This window comes from Tamandua tetradactyla, chromosome 6, assembly GCF_023851605.1.
Source record: "Tamandua tetradactyla isolate mTamTet1 chromosome 6, mTamTet1.pri, whole genome shotgun sequence".
Lineage (NCBI taxonomy): Eukaryota > Metazoa > Chordata > Mammalia > Pilosa > Myrmecophagidae > Tamandua > Tamandua tetradactyla.
Genome location: NC_135332.1, coordinates 144,583,379 through 144,602,984, shown reverse-complemented (window position 1 = coordinate 144,602,984; position 19,606 = coordinate 144,583,379). Strand labels below are relative to the sequence as shown.

Genomic DNA, 19,606 nt, shown 5'->3' with positions numbered 1-19,606 from the left:
TTATTGAGATATGTTTATACACTATATAATCAATTTAAGTTTTTTGCTATATTTTTGGAATTCCTCTGTGATAAACTCCTAGATGTGGGGTTATGGGATCAAAGACTTTTTAGAATTTCTGATAGTTCTCATCAAAAAGTTTTCCAAAAAAGGGGTATCAATATATGTTGCCAAAAATGTCATTTCACCATATTCCACCAGATTTGAGTGTTATTTTTTTCCTTTCAAACTTGATAAGTTAAAAAGTTGAAGTTTTAAAATGTTTTCTAGCCATTTGTGTGGCTTCATTTGCACACTATTCATTCCCCCCCCCCCACTGTTGTATTAGTGAGATCGAGTTAGGATTTATAACTATTTGCTGTTACACAAATAGAAAATGTTTTCAAGGAGTAACGTTTTAGTTGGGTAATTGTTTCAGTTAATGAATATATCTTATATATTTTTAACCTTTTTTCTTGTTCTTTAAAGATATGCAGTGATAGCATTTGGATGCGCCAGCTGTCCAAAATTAACTTGTGGGCGAGAAGGTTGTGGAACAGAGTTTTGCTACCACTGTAAACAGATTTGGCACCCCAACCAGACCTGTGATGCTGCCCGACAGGAGAGAGCCCAGAGTTTACGTCTCAGAACTATACGTTCTTCATCCATTAGTTATAGCCAAGAGTCTGGCGCAGCAGGTATTAATGTCTAATTTTTTAATAATAAAATATTTGACACATACAGAACAGTAGTTGTTTTAATAAAAAAATAAAGTGTTCAGGTGCTGTCTTCCCTGTTCTCCCTTCGATTTTCCAAAGTGATTTATATGTTAGCGTTTCTGTTCGGAAGCATACATTGTTTTCTGTGGAAGAAAGTGGTATTGAGATTGGACAGATTTTGACAAAAATTAAAAATAAAAAAGGATAATTGTGTAAACAGAATTTACAGATTTAAAGAATATTCATTATCTTGGAATATTTTTCTTTTACATATTTCATGAAATACATTTTTTTACCTATACAGTGGTCTCATCCAATCCCAGGTTCAAGGATATAGAATCATACCGTGGCAGGTTAGACACTAAGCATATTAACGTGTCTTTGACCATAAATTTTTTAGTTATCTGGGGATCTATCTGTATGTGCACAAAGTGTGCAACTCATAAGTCTGAAAATATTTTTCAAAATTTTTCTCAACATTTTAATGTTCTTTGAATTGAAATATAAAAAATTAGTTTTTCACATTCACAGACTTCATTATTTATTGAAATTCCAACCCTTTTAAAACATACTTATTTTTGTTGGTTTGAAGGACACAAACTTGGAAGATACAGAAATAAGAAATAATAATTTATATTCCTACCAGCAGTTTGTTGAGTCACTTACTATATGCTGCTAGGAAAATAAGGTCTTATTAAAGTTTAACACGAAAAATTTGACATTTGTATTTCATATAATATATTTGGATTTTCATACTTGTTTGTGTCTGACTTGTTTCTCTTTTTCTCTCTTGAGGATTTACGGTAAAATAATAGAATTAGTGTAGGTACAGGTCCAAAAGCAATTCAGAAAGGACCTGGTATATACCTTAGGTATATCCTAAGCTATCTCCTGAGGTATCAGTAGGAGCCGTTGAGTAGACCACTTGAAAATGATATCCCTCTTCTCTAATTGGTGTGGCTATTTATTGATCACAGAACACACAGACATATATAGAGTAAGAGAACGGATTCTGAATCAGACTGTCTAGATTTGAATCCCAACTTCTCCATTTAATCTTTATGTGACCCTGAGCAACTTACTTACCTCATTTGTACAGTGACGATACTAATAATAATTACTTCCTTAGGATTGAGACATGTCTTGCCCCATAATATGTGCTTTGGCTACATGAAGTAGGGGAACTCAGGAAAACCATACTTACCTGTTAAAGATAGGAATATATTTGAGTATGTTTAGACCACCATTAAAAAAAAATGACTAAGATATCTTGTGTTATTATATTTTTAATAAACATCACAATTTAGTCATCCAAATGAATATTACTCATGTTCAAAATGGTCAACATGGGAGTTTTTTTTGTTTAATTGTAGCAGTTTTACCCTGGAATGCCTTATTTTCATAACCTTTAGATACTAATACATTCTGTTAAAGTACTCTTAATGTCAGTTTGGTTTTGGGGAAGGACCAAAAGTTCTTTGAACCTAAATCTAGCAACTAAAGTATCATATGAGGTTGAAACACTGGTTTGGGGATGATCCAAACTAAGATGTGGCTGTATGATCATGAGAGTGATGTGTATGTGTGTGTACAGTAGCTTTGAAGGTGATGCTAACAGACTTCCAAAATATTTCAGCCAAATAGTGGCATTGTTAGAATAAATATAGCCTTCCAAAAAATAAATGTAATTTGGAATTTGTTTCATGTTTGTTTAAAAATCTTATCTCATAATTTTGAGAATCTGGTTTTAAAGTGCCATGCATTTTTATTTATACTTCAAAAATCAAAGCTGTCAGAACTAATAGCTAGATGGTAATTCCCTTTGCTGTAATGTATACAAATTAAAAATTGGACCTTGTTTCTCACTGACTGGTAGAGAAAAGGAGAGGGAGCTATCATCTAAAATGATTTTATTAATTACTGTTACTCCACATATCTTGGTATTCTTTGTTTCACAGTATCATAATACATTGAAAAATTGGTTTACTTATCTCTTGCTAATCCTTCACCAGCAGATAAATAAGTGTACTTAATCATGCGGTATTGTAATAAATAACTTGTGTTATAATATTTGCTTTTAAATTGTTTTAATTTATCTTTATGAGTTTGTGTTACATTTTAAATGGACCATATATAATATTTTTTCAATTTCTGTTACTGTAAATTTTCCCTTTTATAAAAGTAAAATATTTAATGGACTCCCCACCTGCACCTCTAACCCCTACCACTACCACCCTAAGTGTTCACCAGTGTTATGTTTTGTCCTAAATCCTTACAAGTGATGTGGTGGTTGGTCTTGGGGATGTAAGGAGTTTTAAATTTAAAACACAATTTGAAAACATAGTGTTTTGTAACCTGTTGTTTTTTATAAGTGGCCCATATTTTAACAGTAAATATTAAAAAAGACACAAGCTTTGCCAAACACTTGACGTGTGAGAAGCCTTTTTTAAAATATATCAAAATGCTATGGGATTATTTCTTGGGAAATGGGAGATTGTTTGCCTGTTTAATCAGCAAAACAATTTCACTTATGATTCTTACATTTTGAGAGAAATGTCTATATAATATGTACAGTGCATTTTTTTTTCTAGTTTCCTGGTTTGAGGAGAGGCATAAGTAGACAAAACAGTCTTACTTAGGTGTATACTTACAGAGTATAAAAATATGTGTTTGCAGATACTTTGGGAGGCATAGCAAAAATACACTGCTTATGGTGCCAGTTCTCTAGTTTGTAATCTTAGCATACTAGAAGGCCATTTTATGTTTTCACAACCATAAAAATAATGGGGATGTCATATTTCAGTTTGGGATCAGAGTCAAAGTCTGGGTCTCTTTACTCCTACCTTTAATTAAGATATCTACTATTTGCATATGCACTGGAATGAGGAAGTTTGTCAACTGATATTCCATTTATGCAGGTGTATTAGCATTTCCTTAATATGATGTAGTAGATGTTATATCAGGTATAAAAGACATTTTTTTCTCATTTGTGCCCTAATATTAAAAAATTTTTAATGCAAACTGTTCTCTGGATCATTTAATCATGACTTATGGATATTCTTAATTTTTATATTCTAGTAATTATCATTTGTCTTGATCTGGCTGCATAAAGTTATCGCTTTGCTCAAAATTGCTTGAATCATTAAAACACTAATTGTGAGCACTGAACAGTTCTTAAGTTAAAAAACAGCTTTGGCCCTAGAAGAAGCCTACTAAGGAAACCTGAATTTACTGATAAAGTGCAGGTAAAATTTGACCATAAAACTTGTAGAAAGGAAAACAGAATAGAGCTTAATGCTTAAAAAAAAAAATTGGACAAATACTTGAATTCATTGGTTAGCACGTTAAATAACTTTAAAAAAAAAAGCTGTGCCGTTAGAAAATATAGCTGTTTATATTATACTATATCTTAGGGTAAAATAATTACAGGTTCCTATTTAAATAGATGCCAAAATTCAAAACAGTTTTGAATTTTGTGTGAGGTAACTTGTATTCTGTGTCAGTGATTTGTCAAGTTATTTACTACTTGGTTTTGATGTGACACTTTTGGGCATTGTAGCCCGATTTCTGTACAAGGAGCATGCAGCATCAGCATGATGTTGTATGCATACAACATCAGCATTTTGAATCAAAATGACAAAGACAATTAAAAAGAGTCATGACACAGTCATAACTAACAGTGGTTGTGTTAATTCTGAAACTGTTTTCCGCTGTCTAGCATATATAACCATATAACTCTTCTTTAACTTATTAACTACTTCTCTTTTATTCTGGGTACTGATTCTTTACAAGGTCCATCTTGTTGTTTTTCCAGTGTCTATAGTTGATGTCACTTAGAAAAGAGAAATGAACTCATAATACTTTGTGTATAGTGATTCTGGTCAATCTCATATGTTCACTTCCTATCGGTGTTCATTCACTAAAGGAACAGTATACACATTATTTACATTTTAATTAATAATGCCACCCAGAGAAGACAGCTGTGCGGTAGGGTCAAAGACAAACTTCTTTTAGTTCATAATTTGCCTCAGGTTGCCTTGGTTCTCTTTTTTTGTTTTGGTTTTTTTTTTAGCTGTTCTGTTATTCTTTGTTCTCATTTTAATGCAGCTGTCTTTGAAAAATATTTACAGTTTGAAGTTTTATTGTAAAATATGTTTCCTACTTCAGAAAGGAAGAAAATGCTTTCTATACTAAAATAGGAAGTTAAAACTACCTGCAACAAACTATACATGTCACGATTTCTTGGGGGGGCAGTACTACAACTGGTATCAATCTATTTGAAATTGTTACTTTTAGGTCAGTTTTACCTACTAAACAGGCTTTCTGTTTTCCTAATAGCTGATGATATAAAGCCATGTCCACGATGTGCTGCTTATATAATAAAGATGAATGATGGAAGCTGCAATCATATGACATGTGCTGTTTGTGGTTGTGAGTTTTGTTGGTTGTGTATGAAAGAAATCTCAGATTTACATTATTTAAGGTAAGTTTATAGGAATTATTTATATTTAAATATAATTTTCTATTGTAAGACAAAAGGGCTTTTGGGGGGGAAAGTATTGCCCTAAGGCATTTTTAAAGTCAAGATTTACAAATTACTTAAAGAGATCTGGTTTATTCTAGTTACATTAATTTAAAAGGAACCAAATTATTATGCTCATTACTTGGGATTAATATTAAAGTTACATAAATTTAAAAGGAATCAAATTACTGGGCTACTTATTCCTAGCCAAAATATGAAATGGAAATTTTCTGTAGTTTTTATTAAAATATAAAGCTTATATTTAATGCCCCATGTAATTATGCTAAGTCATAAATAGTTCCATTTTTCTCATGTATAAATTCCTTTATTCAGACCACAAAGTGAGTGTATGATAAAGTCAGATACATGCCTAAAACAGGTATAAAATAAACACTTAGGTTTTGCATTAGATTACTCTTTAGAAACTAAGTTAAGATTTTGAAGGTAATGAAGGACTAGGGATAAATTTTTAATGCGAATCCCAGTTATCAGTTATCCCTTTAATATGATTTATGGTGGTTCCTACCTTAATTTTTTGGCTTTGATAATCTAAGAATCTAAAGAAAGGAAAAAAAGACCTTGGATCCTCAATATGAGCAGCCCTCTTTTATAGTCATTACTTTAATGCATATTATTATAATTTGTTATCATGATGTTTTGCAGTAGTTATTTTACATCATAATTTTTTTACGTTAGTCCATCAGGATGTACTTTTTGGGGCAAGAAACCCTGGAGCCGAAAGAAGAAAATATTGTGGCAGTTGGGAACACTTGTTGGTGCTCCTGTAGGAATTGCTTTAATAGCTGGCATTGCTATCCCTGCGATGATTATTGGCATTCCTGTATATGTGGGTCGTAAGGTAAAATGCATAATTACTTGTTGGTTCATTATCTTATTCTAACTCTGTAAGTGCATCCCTTTATTTATATTGCTATAAGTGCATCCCTTTATTTACATCCTTGTAAGTACATGATGTTTTTTGTTTTTTGAAGACAACTGTCAGTTTTGGTTTCTTCAGTAATAAACAATTTCCAGTTTTTCATAGGATAATAAATTTTCAGTGTTTAGCAAACTTATTTATATACATATACTTATTCATATTTGCTTTAAAATTATCTGAATCTGAAAACTTTAGTACATTAAATTATAAGCCAATTTGTAAGCATAAAATATTGAATATACACACCTAACATTTTCCTTATAGGCATATCCTTGTAAAGTCAGGTTTACAGGATCTTTTTAGCTAAAGTTAATAGCTAAATGGAGTTTATAACTCGTGCCTTCAGGTAAAGAATAATTAGCTAGTTCCTGAATTGTTTCCTACTTCAGACCAAACTCTTTTCACCCCGTTTGCTGCTATTAGTAAATATTCTGTTTTGCAAATTCCAACATGTTTGTAAAAGTCCAAATACCAATAATTATTTATGACTACCACTGGCCTATACTCAATGAATTATAATTCATTAGCTAAGCAAATAATTTTTTTTTAAAGAGTAATGGGACAATTTATGAAGTGTTAAGAAGTCTGTGGCTGTCTAAATTAATAGAATCTCAGAATTGAGAAATGACTTTAGAAATTATTTAATCCCAATACTCTGCATGAACATAAAAAAGATAGGAATAAAAAATAGATAACTAAAGTTTGTTGAGCCCTCACATGTATGGTGTATGTTTAGGTGTACTTTGACTAATTTTAATCAAACAGCAACCTTTCAAGATAGGTATTTTACTCTCAAATTGATATGTTAGAATAGTGTGGCTTAGAAAAGTTTATATAATTTATCTTCAAATACTCAGATGCATGAATTTTTTGTATAAGATCCCTGGTAAATTTCATTCTAGTCATTTGGGCACTTTCATGATGGGAAATCACTAACTCACGAGGAAGCTCTTTCTATTGTCTGGAGAATGTTCTAACAGAAAATATTGAGTGAAAAAATGCTTCCCTTTAAATTGTTTCCTTTAATTCTAGTTCTGAATTTTAGGACCTCACTCAGGATAAAGCTGATCCTGATAAAGCTACCTTATTTTTAAAAAGCTGATCCTGAGAAAGCTACCAATTTTTTAAATTTTTCAACACATACTACTTTTATAATAAACAATACAAACATACTTTTTTAAAAAATTAGCTCTGGGACCAAGAATAGACATATAAGCCAATGTTTATTTCAGAAAGGTTTAGATAACTAAACTTAAACTTTCTAAAGTCCGAAATATAGCAGCAATTTGATTATAATAACTGTTCACGTAGTTATCCAAAATAAGGTTTTGCTGAAAACAAAACTGTTTATTTAGACACTTAGTAGAAGAGAAAGAGAGATGGTGTAATGCACATACCCACAAATAATTTATACAGGAGAGATTATTTACCTCATTGTTCAAGTCTTGGGTATAATTACAGGTCATCTGTTTTTTCAAACATGTACTTAGTTGCAAGTGAATGAATTGGTTTTCCATTTAAACAGTCTCCTTAGTGGTGTTTAGGGATCCACATCAGCCCAGGAAAATCTGTTAAGCTGCAAAAGTATCTAAAATGTGGCAAAATAGTAAAGTGGAACAAATTAAGTTGAATTAAAAATTGTGGGAGAATGTGATCACTGTTATTGAATATTGGTTCTTGAGGTTGTAAAATTTTCTGGAAGATTTGTTTTCTGTGGGGAGCCTTTGTAAGTTTACCTCATCAGTTTGTCACCTTGGCTTTTCTCTGCTTCAGTGTCTTAATTTCCCAAGAATAGAAGTGGGGAGCAGCAGGAATTAGCTGTAGCACTAAAAATAATAAAAGGTACCTTAGGAAAGTCTGCCATCTCTGTCTGCTGGGACTATTCAGGGAATTACAGAGCCTTGTTCACTAAAAACATATAGTTTGTTTTAGTTTGTAAAAGCTGCTGGAATGCAATTACCAGAAACGGAATGGTTTTTAAAAACGGAAATTCATTAAGTTGCAAGTTTACAGTTCTAAGACCATGAAAATGTTCAAACTAAAGCATCCAGGGAAAAATACCTTGCTTCAAGAAAGGGTGATGGGTCTAGAACACCTCTGTCTGCTGGAAAGACATGTGGCAACCTCAGCTAGTTTTCTCTCCTGGCTTCTTGTTTCATAAGTATTCCCCGGGGGTGCTTTCTTTCTGCATCTCCAAAGATCTCTGGCTGTGTAGCCTCTGTTGGCTCTGAAGTTTTTCCAAAATGGTTCCCCCTTAAAGCACTACAGTAAGCAACCCCTTCAAAGGGCTCCAGTTAGCAACATTGTATGAGGATTGAAGAAACATGGCTTTTCTGGGGTATACAACAACCGGCACTAGTCAGTGCTGTTAAACAGAATTTTTTTTATTAATTTTTAAATTTTTAAAAAAAATATAACACCAAACAAATGCAAACATTCTTTGGATCATCCTGTAAAACAGAATTTTGACTGGGAAATATATGTTCCATGTTTCCTCACCTTCCTTCACCAACTTTTTCACTATTTAATGCATCCTATGAAACTCATTGTACTTTACAGCCTTCAAAATAACCACAAAATAATAGATTTTTTTATTGAGCCTCATTTGTGATGTTGTTTATAAGTCAAGTATTTTATTTTAGAGACTACCTGTAGTGTTTTCAGGCTTGTTTTGAATTTGTCTTGAAATGGGAAAAAAAAGTACTTTATTTTTTAGTACATTTTCTAGCCCTTGTAAATCATGAAAACAAAGATATCATGCTATTTCCCAAAGTACAGATAATATCCTTTACAAGTCACTCTTTCGGTGGTATTAAGTTATATTTATACACCAGTACTCTACAAAGCTGTTGAACAGATCCAGTTTCAGTCTTCTGACAGCCATTATTTATTCTTTTTTTTCCTCTCTATCCCTATTCTGTGAGCTATAAATGAGAATCATGAACCCAAGTTTCTTGATAATATTTTTCTTCATAAAAAGGGATCTGAAAGAAAAGTAGTTCTGTTTAATGATGTTTGCTTATTAAAATTGCTTTTTAAGGTCAGTTAAAAAAAGATTGTGGAAACCTCTTTAGTTCTTTTTGTCATTTAAAGGGTCTTAATTAGAAAGAAACCTGTGAAATGCTACATTTATTAGAAGTATCCCATTAGTTAAATATCTAACTCATAACTATGTAGAAAATAATATTAATTCCTTCTCCTTTACTCAATAGATGATTATACTACTGAATACAATTATAAATCTGCTCTTACTCAAGACTGTTTTAACAGTAAGCACAAAGTGAGGCCTATTAAATCAGTCTTCTTACAGAAGTAAATTATGATAAGCAAATTATTTGTGAGGGATATGGTTTAAGAAATAGTTACCTTGAATTAGGACACTCATGTATAAAATTATGTGAGAAATAACCCAATTTCTAACAACCATAGGCCCATTTCATCTAAATCAAATATTGTTATATTTTCTCTTTGATTTCTCACCTCATTTTTATTTTTAATTCAAGATTCACAATCGCTATGAAGGCAAGGATGTTTCAAAGCACAAACGGAATTTGGCCATAGCAGGTGGTGTAACATTGTCTGTAATCGTATCTCCAGTAGTAGCTGCAGTAACTGTAGGTAAGAAAAAGCATAACAGTATTAGTTACATCACATTTTATACAGTTAAACTTTTGCTAAAGGGTTTTCAAAACTAAGCATTATATTGTTGTTGAAGATGAGAGGGTTACGTTATATTTATTTAAGGACAATTTACGCTAAGCCTACAGAAAGCCTCTCATTCAGTAACTATTGGTTAAAAGTATTATTGGAGACTCAGCAGCTACTTTAGGGTTATTGTATCTGATTACCCCAACTGTACAATAACTCTCCCATGCAGGTCTGAGCCCTGACACTTATAAAAACTTCTATCGTTTACCTTTTTTTTCCTTCGTGTCACCTGAGGCACCAGGAGCCTTGAATTTTCTGTGACCCCTAACAATTAGATGAATCCATTTTTGGCAAGTGTACGGGTCATATCTGCAGAATCCTAGCACTTTTCAAAAACCCTGTATACCTTCTCCTGAAAAAATTATAAAACTTATGTTTCTGATTTATATTTTGACTTTCAATAACTAATTTCTATTTTAGGAATTGGTGTTCCTATCATGTTAGCGTATGTCTATGGCGTTGTACCAATTTCTCTGTGTCGAAGTGGAGGTTGTGGAGTCTCAGCAGGCAATGGAAAAGGAGTCAGGATTGAATTTGATGATGAAAATGATATAAATGTTGGTGGACCTAACACAGCTGTAGGTAAGTCCTTTAAGCAAAGGATTAAAATGTGCTATTAGTTTTAAGGATGGTAGGGTGTAGGGGAGCTGTAGACAAAATGCAAGTTAGAATTTCCATCACCCTCCTCTTACTAGCCTAATAGTTTTCATCCAGAAGTACATCAGTGAAACGAAATGCTGAGGAAAGGTAAATGGAGAAAAGAAGCTGAAATATTTCTGGGTACCTCTGATGGGTATGTAATGTAATGGCTCAGAGATCCTAAGCTTTTCATCTTAAACTTTGCTTAAAACATTACAAATCAGTATGAAAAAAATATGAAGATGCATGTGGTTCATAAAAGAAGAAATACAAGTAGCCAATAATAAATAGAAGCTAACCCAGCGTTATTTAGATAAATGTGGATTAGTACAATAAGTGGCAGAGATTAAGAATGAAAATATTTATTGATAAGAATATAAAAACGTATGCCCTTGTAGTCTACCAGTGGGAGTATAATTAGTAAACCTTAAAAAATGTGCATGTTCTATATTCCAGAAATTCTTGTTATAAGAATTTATGAAATAATCAGGCAGATAAGCAAGGATAAATGTCCGCTCTTCTACTTCCCGTTCCGTTATGATCTCACTTCAATCAGATTTTGGTTCCTACCACTCCAGTTCATCTTTACCATTCCACCAAAGCAAGGTCACCAGTGACCTCCATATTACCAAACACAGAGTCAGTTCTTGGTCCTCACCTTAGTATAACAGTAGCACCTCAAATATAACTTGGTACACCATGTCCTTTTTAAAACATTTTCTTCACTTGCTTTCTAGAAAACCACTGCTCATCTCTCTTATTTCACAAGGTACTTCCTCTCAGTGTTCTCTGCTGGCTTATTTTCCTTTTTAAATTGCTAAATGTTGGAGTTTCCAAGAGCTTCATTTCAAACTTGTCTTTTCCTTATTTATTCTCATTCTCTAAGACATCTCATCTGTTAAATAATATATAAATGGGCCACTCCCAAATTTATATATAGGCAAGAACTCTCCCCTGAACTTCAAATTTTTAAATATTTAACTCTCCTCTTTAATCTGCATTGAAATGTCTAACAAGAATTTCAAGTTTGCCTACAATTAAACGCTTCTCTCTCAAACCTATTCTTCCCTCCGTTGTCCTCACTTCAGTAAGTAGATTCCCCATTTTTCCTGTTGTTTGAGCCAGAAATCTTCACTTATTTATGACTTCCCTTTCCCCTCTCATAGCTTTTATATATATAATAAAATATATTAATATTTTTATTCAGTAATCTTCACACACATGCATGGTATACGATCAGTGGCTCACATATCATCACTTAGTTGTGTATTCATCACCATGATCATTTTTAGAACATTTGCATCACTCCAGAAAAGGAAATAAAAAGAAAAAACTCGTATATCCTATACCCTTTACCCCTCACTCTCATTGACCACTAGTCACTAGTATTTCAGTCTACCCAATTTTTAGCCCTTTATACATCCCCCCCATTTATTTTTATCCTTATTTTTTTACACATCTGCCCATACCCTGGATAGAAGGCGCATCAGACACAGATTTTCACAATCATGTGGTCACACTGTATAAGCCATATAGTTACACAGTTCTCTTTAAGAATCAGGGCTACTGGAACACAGCTCAAAAGTTTCAGCTAGTTCCCTCTAACCACTCCAATACACCATAAACTAAAAAGGAATATCTATATAATAAATAAGAAGAACCGCCAGGATAACCTCTTGACTCTGAAATTTCCCAGCCACAGAAACTTTTTTTTGCCTCATTTCTCTCTGCACCCTTTTGGTCAAGAAGGCTTTCATAATCCCATGATGCCAGGTCATCCCAGAAATCCTGTCAGTAGTTGCTAGGGAGATTTACACCCTTGGGAGTCATGTTTTGTATAACGGAAAGGGCAGTGAGTTCATCTGCCAAGTTGGCTTAGAAAGAAAGGCCACATCTGAACAATAAAAGAGGTTCTCTGGGGGTGACTGTCAGGCATGATTGCAAGTAGGCTTAGCTTCTCCTTTGCATAAACTTCATAGGAATGAACCCCAAGATCGACGGTTCACCCTGTTGAATTGGTTCTCCCTGCTGCTTGTGTGAATATCAAGAATTACCCAGATGGGGAAGTTTAATATTTCCTCCTTACCCCTTATAACTTATATTTGATCGGTCAAAAAATTCTGTTTTACTCTTCCTTCATTATTTACCTATAATCTAACCACTTCTTACACTCTCCATTGCCATTCTACTAGCCCAAGGTACTGTATTAGTTAGGGTTCTCTAGAGAAACAGAATCAACAGGAAATACTCGCAGATATAAAATTTATAAAAGTATTTCACGTGACCGTGGGAATGCAGATTCCAAAATCCACGGGGCAGGCTGTGAAGCTGATGATTCCGATGAAGGGTCTGAACGAACTCCACAGGAGAGGCTTGCCAGCTAAAGCAGGAAGAGAGCCTGTTTCTTCTGAATACTCCTTAAAATTCTTCCAGTGATTAGATTAAGCATCACTCATTGCAGAAGGCACTCCCCTTTGGATGATTACAAATGGAATCAGCTGTGGATGCAGCTGAGGTGATCATGATCTAATTCTATGAAATGTCCTCATTGCAACAGACAGGCCAGTACTTGCCCAACCAGGCAAACAGGTACTACCACTTGGCTAAGTTGACACATGAACCTGACCATGACAGGTACTGTCTTCTGGGGTATTAGAATCACCTCCTCACTGCTCTTTCCAGTTCTTGAATCCACTCATTTATAATCTGTGCCACAGCTCAGCCAAAGTGACAATTCTGAAACATGTCAGATCATGTCTTTCCTATGTTCAAACTCACCCATGGCTTCTGATTGTACTGGTGTTAAAAAATCCAGTGTCCTTATTATGGCCTTTAAGGTTCCACATGATCTGGCCCTGGTTTTGTCTCATTTCTTACCACAGTACTTTTTTATACTGCATCTCCTTGATGTTTTTGAGGATGCCAAGCACTCTCCCAATTCTAGACTTTAGAGCTTTGCAGTTTTCTCTGCCTGGAATACTCTTCCCTTAAGTAATTTCATGGCTCGCTCCTTCACTTCTTTTGAGAGTGTTACCTTATCAGAAAGGCCTTCCTGCATCACACTATATGAAGTGGCACATCCTTATTACGTTAATTCCCCTCTACTCACTCCCCTTTACTCTGCCTTATTTTTCTCCATAGCATTTTTCACCATTTGATTTTAATTATTGCTCTCTGCACCCCATTTTCCTCCTTCCCAGCTAGAATGTAAGGTTTGAGAGCAGGATGTTTTTCTCTTTGTTTCAGTATGTCCCTAGTACTTAGAGCAAGTTTTGGGTATATAGTAAGTACTCAAATATTAGAGTGAATAAATGAATCCTTACCATACAAAGCATGTGAAAAATACCGTAAGATGAGAATATAGTATTATTAGATCTTGTAATAGCTTGTAGACAATTGGAACTGTGGAATATATCTACAAATGAACTTTTGGCCCATTCTTATTAGCCTAGAGAATAAATGACTCCCTTACTGAAAATTGTTTCTTAATTTTCCTGTAAAATCAGCTAAATTACAACCAGTTCTTTATAAAATTCCTTAATATTCTAGATTGTTTTTAAAAAATTAGTGACCATTTAAAATTGAGAGCCACTCCATGATTCAGCTCTGCTACTCTGAGATATTTCCCTTTATTCTTACCCCGTAGTTATATGTCCCTGACTCCCAGCATCTTTTCTGTTTGTGTGTACGTTTGGTACTTTATATAATAAATAACATGCCCTATCTGAAATCATGGAGCAATCTTTAAGAAGGGGGAAATTAATAATTTCATACTTGTTTCTTTAAATATTTGCATTTAGATACAACTTCAGTAGCAGAAGCAAGACACAACCCTAGCATAGGGGAGGGAAGTGTTGGTGGTCTGACTGGCAGTTTGAGTGCAAGTGGAAGCCACATGGATCGAATAGAAGCCATTCGAGACAACTTGAGTGAAACAGCTAGCACCATGGCACTCGCTGGAGCTAGTATAACAGGGAGTCTGTCAGGAAGTGCCATGGTAAACTGTTTTAACAGGTAAGAAACAGAAATGTGGTTTGTTTTTGCCTTTGGCTAATTAGAAATTATTAATTAGGTGAGGAGAATTTAGAACACAAAGCATGATGATTGCATATAACCATCCTAGGTCAGAGTTGAATAATAATAATGTTAAAAATTGAAATTTTATTGGTGAATAAAGAGGTAATTACTGTTTTTTATTTTTTATTTTTCTGTCAAAATATCCTTGATTGCATAAAAGCTAAGTCTGCCTGTTTTTTTTCATTGTACTTTTTGAATCATGTTAAGTCAATACCAGATCTGCTTCAGTGAATACAGTAGAGCCAAGGCTTGAGTGTGGGCTTTAATTTGGAGGTGGTAAGGAATTGAGACACTGGCTAAAACCTGGGAGAAAAGGGAGTCAGGGCATCTGGGAATGCATAAACTGGGGCCAGGAGGGCTGAATGGGTCCTTTTATGTATCAGCGTTTACTTCATTTTCAACAGGTGTTTGACCAACAGCCATATAGATAAATGGGAGAAGTTAATACATTTTTATCTTATTTCTTCTTTGGTTCACTTTTACTTCTGTTTTTAGTTTTGATTGTTGTGTGTGTGTTTTTTTAATGGAGGAGGAGTGTACAAATTAAAAAATAAATTATATTTATCTTTTTTTTGGTAGCTTGCATTTAAACACATACTCTTAAGTTATAGTCATGCATAATATTATCTCTTGAGTCACATTTTTTAACAGAATTTTTGTTTTTTTCTTTTTCTTTGTTTTGTTTAGAATCATTTTTAATATGATGCCCAGAATTTTTTGATTCACAATTCTGTCATATATCATGTTGATAATATATTCTCATTTTGTATTTTCCACTGAAATGTGGCATGCAAAGTGCCGCATCCTGAGTGAGAATAATGAAGATATTTAAGTTAAAATCCTTTATGTTCTTTTTGTGTTATTTGTTATTTCCTTACTTTGCAGACAGCTAATTTTTCCCATTTTATTTAGATGACTGGTATTATTCATCATGCTGTGATAGAATTTGAGTAATCAAATAGAAGAGACTTGTTAAAAAGTAATGTTAATAGTTGTTTCTAAAATAGTTTCTTGTTACTAGGGTTCTTAACTGATTCATTTAAAGATAACTATTACATTAGTGGTGAAATTATATATAATTTTGTTTTTTATCTAATACCCTTTTCCCCTTTTAAGGTTGGAAGTACAAGCAGATGTACAGAAAGAACGGTACAGTCTAAGTGGAGAATCTGGCACAGTCAGCTTGGGAACCGTTAGTGATAATGCCAGCACCAAAGCAATGGCAGGATCCATTCTGAATTCCTACATCCCATTGGACAAGTAAGGAAAGAATTGTTATAAATCATGAGGATTTTAAAATTAATTTAAAAAGAATTATCCTTGTCATTAGGCAAAATTATCAGTGAATAATGGCCACCAATTAACATTAAATTCTCTGGGAATAAAGTGTTGAGAAATTGTGTTAAAAGATTGCCAGAGCTGGCAATACTTAAATTTTAATGATTGTAAATGTTAAGATTGGGAGATTTATATAGTAATAATTGTAGAATACATACAAATATTTTCCAGTCATGGCAGAGCTTTTTACTTAGTAAAGAAGTTGTAGAAGATGAAACCAGGCTCACTCCCCTTCTCCATATTAAAGTATTATGACAACTTGAATGAACATTGAAAACATTATATTAAGTGAAAGAAGCCAGTCAAAAGAACACGTATGATTCCTTTTATATGAAACATCCAGATTAGGCAAGTCCATAAAGAGAGAGCAGGTTAATGGTTGCCATGGGCTGGGGTGAGGGGAGAATGGGAACAGGCTGCTAATGGATCCAAGGTTGCTTTTGGGATTGATGAAAATGCTCTGGAATTAGCAGTGATGATTATACAATCCTGCATCTACTAAAACATCGCTGAATTATGTATTGTTAAGTGCTAAATTTTGTAGTATGTAAATTATGTATCTATAAATCTGTTATTAAAAACAAAAAAAGGAAAGGGTAACTAGTACCTGAAGTGACATAAACAATGAATGCCACTGCTACTGTTTAAAAAAAAAATTGCAGCATTAGAAAAACAGGCCTGTTGATTTCAAATTTTGTTTTTTTTTTAAGTGCAATTTATCCTGCATTAATTTGTTCTAGGCCTTTTTAGATTTGTAACAGACACCCCTCTCCCCCTTTGCTGTCATCTGAATAAAAATAAAAAGGGAGTCAGAAATTATATTTGTATTTGTTACTCTTATGTTTCAGAGAAGGCAACAGTATGGAGGTCCAAGTAGATATTGAATCGAAACCATCCAAATTCAGACACAATAGTGGAAGCAGTAGTGTGGACGATGGCAGCGCCACACGTAATCATGCTGGTGTTTCATCTAGTGGCTTGCTTGAAGGTAAATCCAGTGCCACCAAGTGGTGCAAAGAAGCAACAGCAGGAAAAAAATCAAAGAGTGGTAAATTGAGGAAAAAGAGTAACATGAAGATAAATGAGACTAGAGAGGACATGGATGCACAGTTGTTAGAACAACAGAGCACGAACTCAAGCGAATTTGAGGCTCCATCCCTCAGTGATAGTATGCCATCTGTAGCAGACTCCCACTCAAGTCATTTTTCTGAATTTAGTTGTTCTGACCTAGAAAGCATGAAAACTTCTTGTAGTCATGGTTCCAGTGATTATCATGCCCGCTTTGCTACTGTTAGCATTCTTCCTGAGGTAGAAAATGACCGTCTGGAAAATTCCCCACATCAGTGTAACATTTCTGTGCTTACCAAAACTGCTTCATGTTCAGAAGTTCCACAGTTGAATCATATTGCTGAAGAACATGGTAACAGTGGAGTAATACCTAATGTTGATTTATATTTTAATGATGCACTAAAAGAAACAAATAACAACCATTCACATCAAACAGTGGAATTAAAAGTTGCAATTCAGACTGAAATTTAGGCCAATAAATACTGCAAAATAATTACCACTGAACAGTCTTGGAGCTGATTGAACTACATGTAACTTCTTTTAAGTTTCACGTTATCAGCAAAAGCTAGGTTTCATAATCATAATGCAGATATATTTTCTATGTTCAGCAAAGCATCGTGTTTCATGTGGATTTTAATTACAAAACTATGAAATGAAGGCTTTATAAGTGCATTATTATAAGGATAATAAATGTTAAGAGCAAAGCATGTTTTGTGTCTTTGCCACAAAATACTGCTTAAGCACATACTGTGTATTTAGATGGAAATTTGGCTTAACTTATAATCAATATAAAATACTAATGCATTCTACAACATTCTTATGAAGAAAAAGCTTGAGGCGTAGGGATAAGTGGTTAGTGACATTTTATTGAAACCACTAAGGGATACTATTTGAAAGAACCTTGCAAGATTACTTTAATATGTGGTATTCTGTAACACTTCTATTCACATCTGGGCATAAATTTCATTTCTTTCTTCATTTGCAATGTGGATATATAAAGCTTAATGCAGCCCATTTGCTACCATTTGGATACTTACATACTTTGAGCAAGATTGTGGCAGTTTTTGCACAACTTTGAAATAGAAATACCTGGTACTCTATATATCTTGTATATTGTTGATGTCTTCTTAGAAGAAAAGTGTAATGGTAGGTAATCAAGTATACTGACAACAACAAATAAGATATTTAACACTGCAAAATAAAATTCTATTAGTTTGTAAGAATTTTTAAAATCACCTTTCTTTCACTAAGGGAAGTTTGTACCCCAATGATTCTTGGTGCCTTTGGAGTAGACTGAGTTTTAAGGACCCTGGTCATTTGAGGATTTTGTTGTATTGTTTACCACAGTATCCTCTCTAGCCACCTTGGATTATATAGAAAAATACAGAAATAGATAAACGTGAATGTGATTAATAACAATGCTAAAAGAGTATTAGCCTACCAAAGACACACTCAGGCTTTAGTGAATAACTTTACATAACCTCAGTTTTTAAATACTTGCATATATTTTCTTCAATCATGAAATCAAAGCATGGTGCAGAGTTTGTACAAATACACAAAAGGAGAGGGTTCTACGTACAGTTGGCTTTATTTCCTTTTGCTTTTGTTTATGGAAGATGTTTAGCTGACATAAGCAGAAGTTGGCCAAAATACTGCCTATTGTTAACTTCCTATATAATTCTCCTAAATGAAGCAGGTTAACCTCAATGATAGTAGTAAAAATGTTCCATCTTATGTGTTTCTTTTAAGTATTGCCATTATGGTGCTACTGAGCGTTCTCTTTTGACAAAAAGAAAAAATGTCATGGGCTGCAGTCTTCTTCCATCAGTTTTCCTCACCAGTTCCATTAATGTGCTTATAACACTAGTGCCAGTTATTTTATGTGATAATGCTTCTTATGATATTTGTATATTTGTTTGCATTCCAATTTTGTTCAATAATGACTGTGTAAATTGCATACATGAAATAAATGTAAATACTAATGTATTGCTGCTTTTGGTTTGTGCACACATATGTTTATAATAACGGAAATGCTTATTTGCCCTATGGCAGTATTCATAAATATTTCAAACCATTGAGATGATTCTGCCTTCCAGTCTCTCTCAGTCCAAAGGGAAGTATTTGCTGAACCTCTCAAACCTAAAAACAAGTGTTAGAAACTCTCCTTTCTAATTCCTGCCTTTCCTCCAAAAAAAAACCAAACAGCTTTGTTAATCAATAGATTTTCATTTTTTAAAATAAAGTGGTTGGATTTAACTTAAGTAAATAGGTCTATTGTTAATTTTTAAGAGAGATCAATATTATAAATACTCATCTTAACAGGAAAGTAAAAGATCTTAAAAGACTTTTAAAAAGCTTCTACTCAGGCAAAATTAGATTATGAAATCGGAACCATTTAAATTCAAGCTAATAGAAATCAAATGCTTTCTATTATGGTTGCCTCTATACAATGCATCGATGGTTTTTCTGGCCTATATTTAATATTTCTTGAAAATAATCTGTATGAATATGTTAACTGTCTTCTTGATGTTTCTGTAAAGACTGAGGAAAGCTAAATGATCTTAGGAGGAACACAGCCAGAGTGGTGTTGTGTAGGAGGCCAGTGCCTTTAGTTCA

At 33.6% G+C, this 19,606-nt stretch overlaps 1 protein-coding gene across 2 annotated transcripts in view; it reads left to right on the top strand.

Annotated features, from left to right (window-relative positions):
- RNF19A (ring finger protein 19A, RBR E3 ubiquitin protein ligase) overlaps positions 1 to 17,494 on the top strand; it is a 94,867-nt gene extending 77,373 nt beyond the window's left edge. For both annotated transcript variants that reach the window (XM_077167355.1, XM_077167354.1), the window contains exons 3-10: positions 469 to 677; positions 5,037 to 5,181; positions 5,917 to 6,079; positions 9,664 to 9,778; positions 10,289 to 10,450; positions 14,308 to 14,521; positions 15,701 to 15,844; positions 16,771 to 17,494. In XM_077167355.1, the coding sequence (XP_077023470.1) occupies positions 469 to 677; positions 5,037 to 5,181; positions 5,917 to 6,079; positions 9,664 to 9,778; positions 10,289 to 10,450; positions 14,308 to 14,521; positions 15,701 to 15,844; positions 16,771 to 17,461 (1,843 nt within the window). In that variant the 3' untranslated portion in view covers positions 17,462 to 17,494. The remainder of the gene's footprint in view (positions 1 to 468; positions 678 to 5,036; positions 5,182 to 5,916; positions 6,080 to 9,663; positions 9,779 to 10,288; positions 10,451 to 14,307; positions 14,522 to 15,700; positions 15,845 to 16,770) is intronic.
- Positions 17,495 to 19,606: the final 2,112 nt, after the last annotated feature.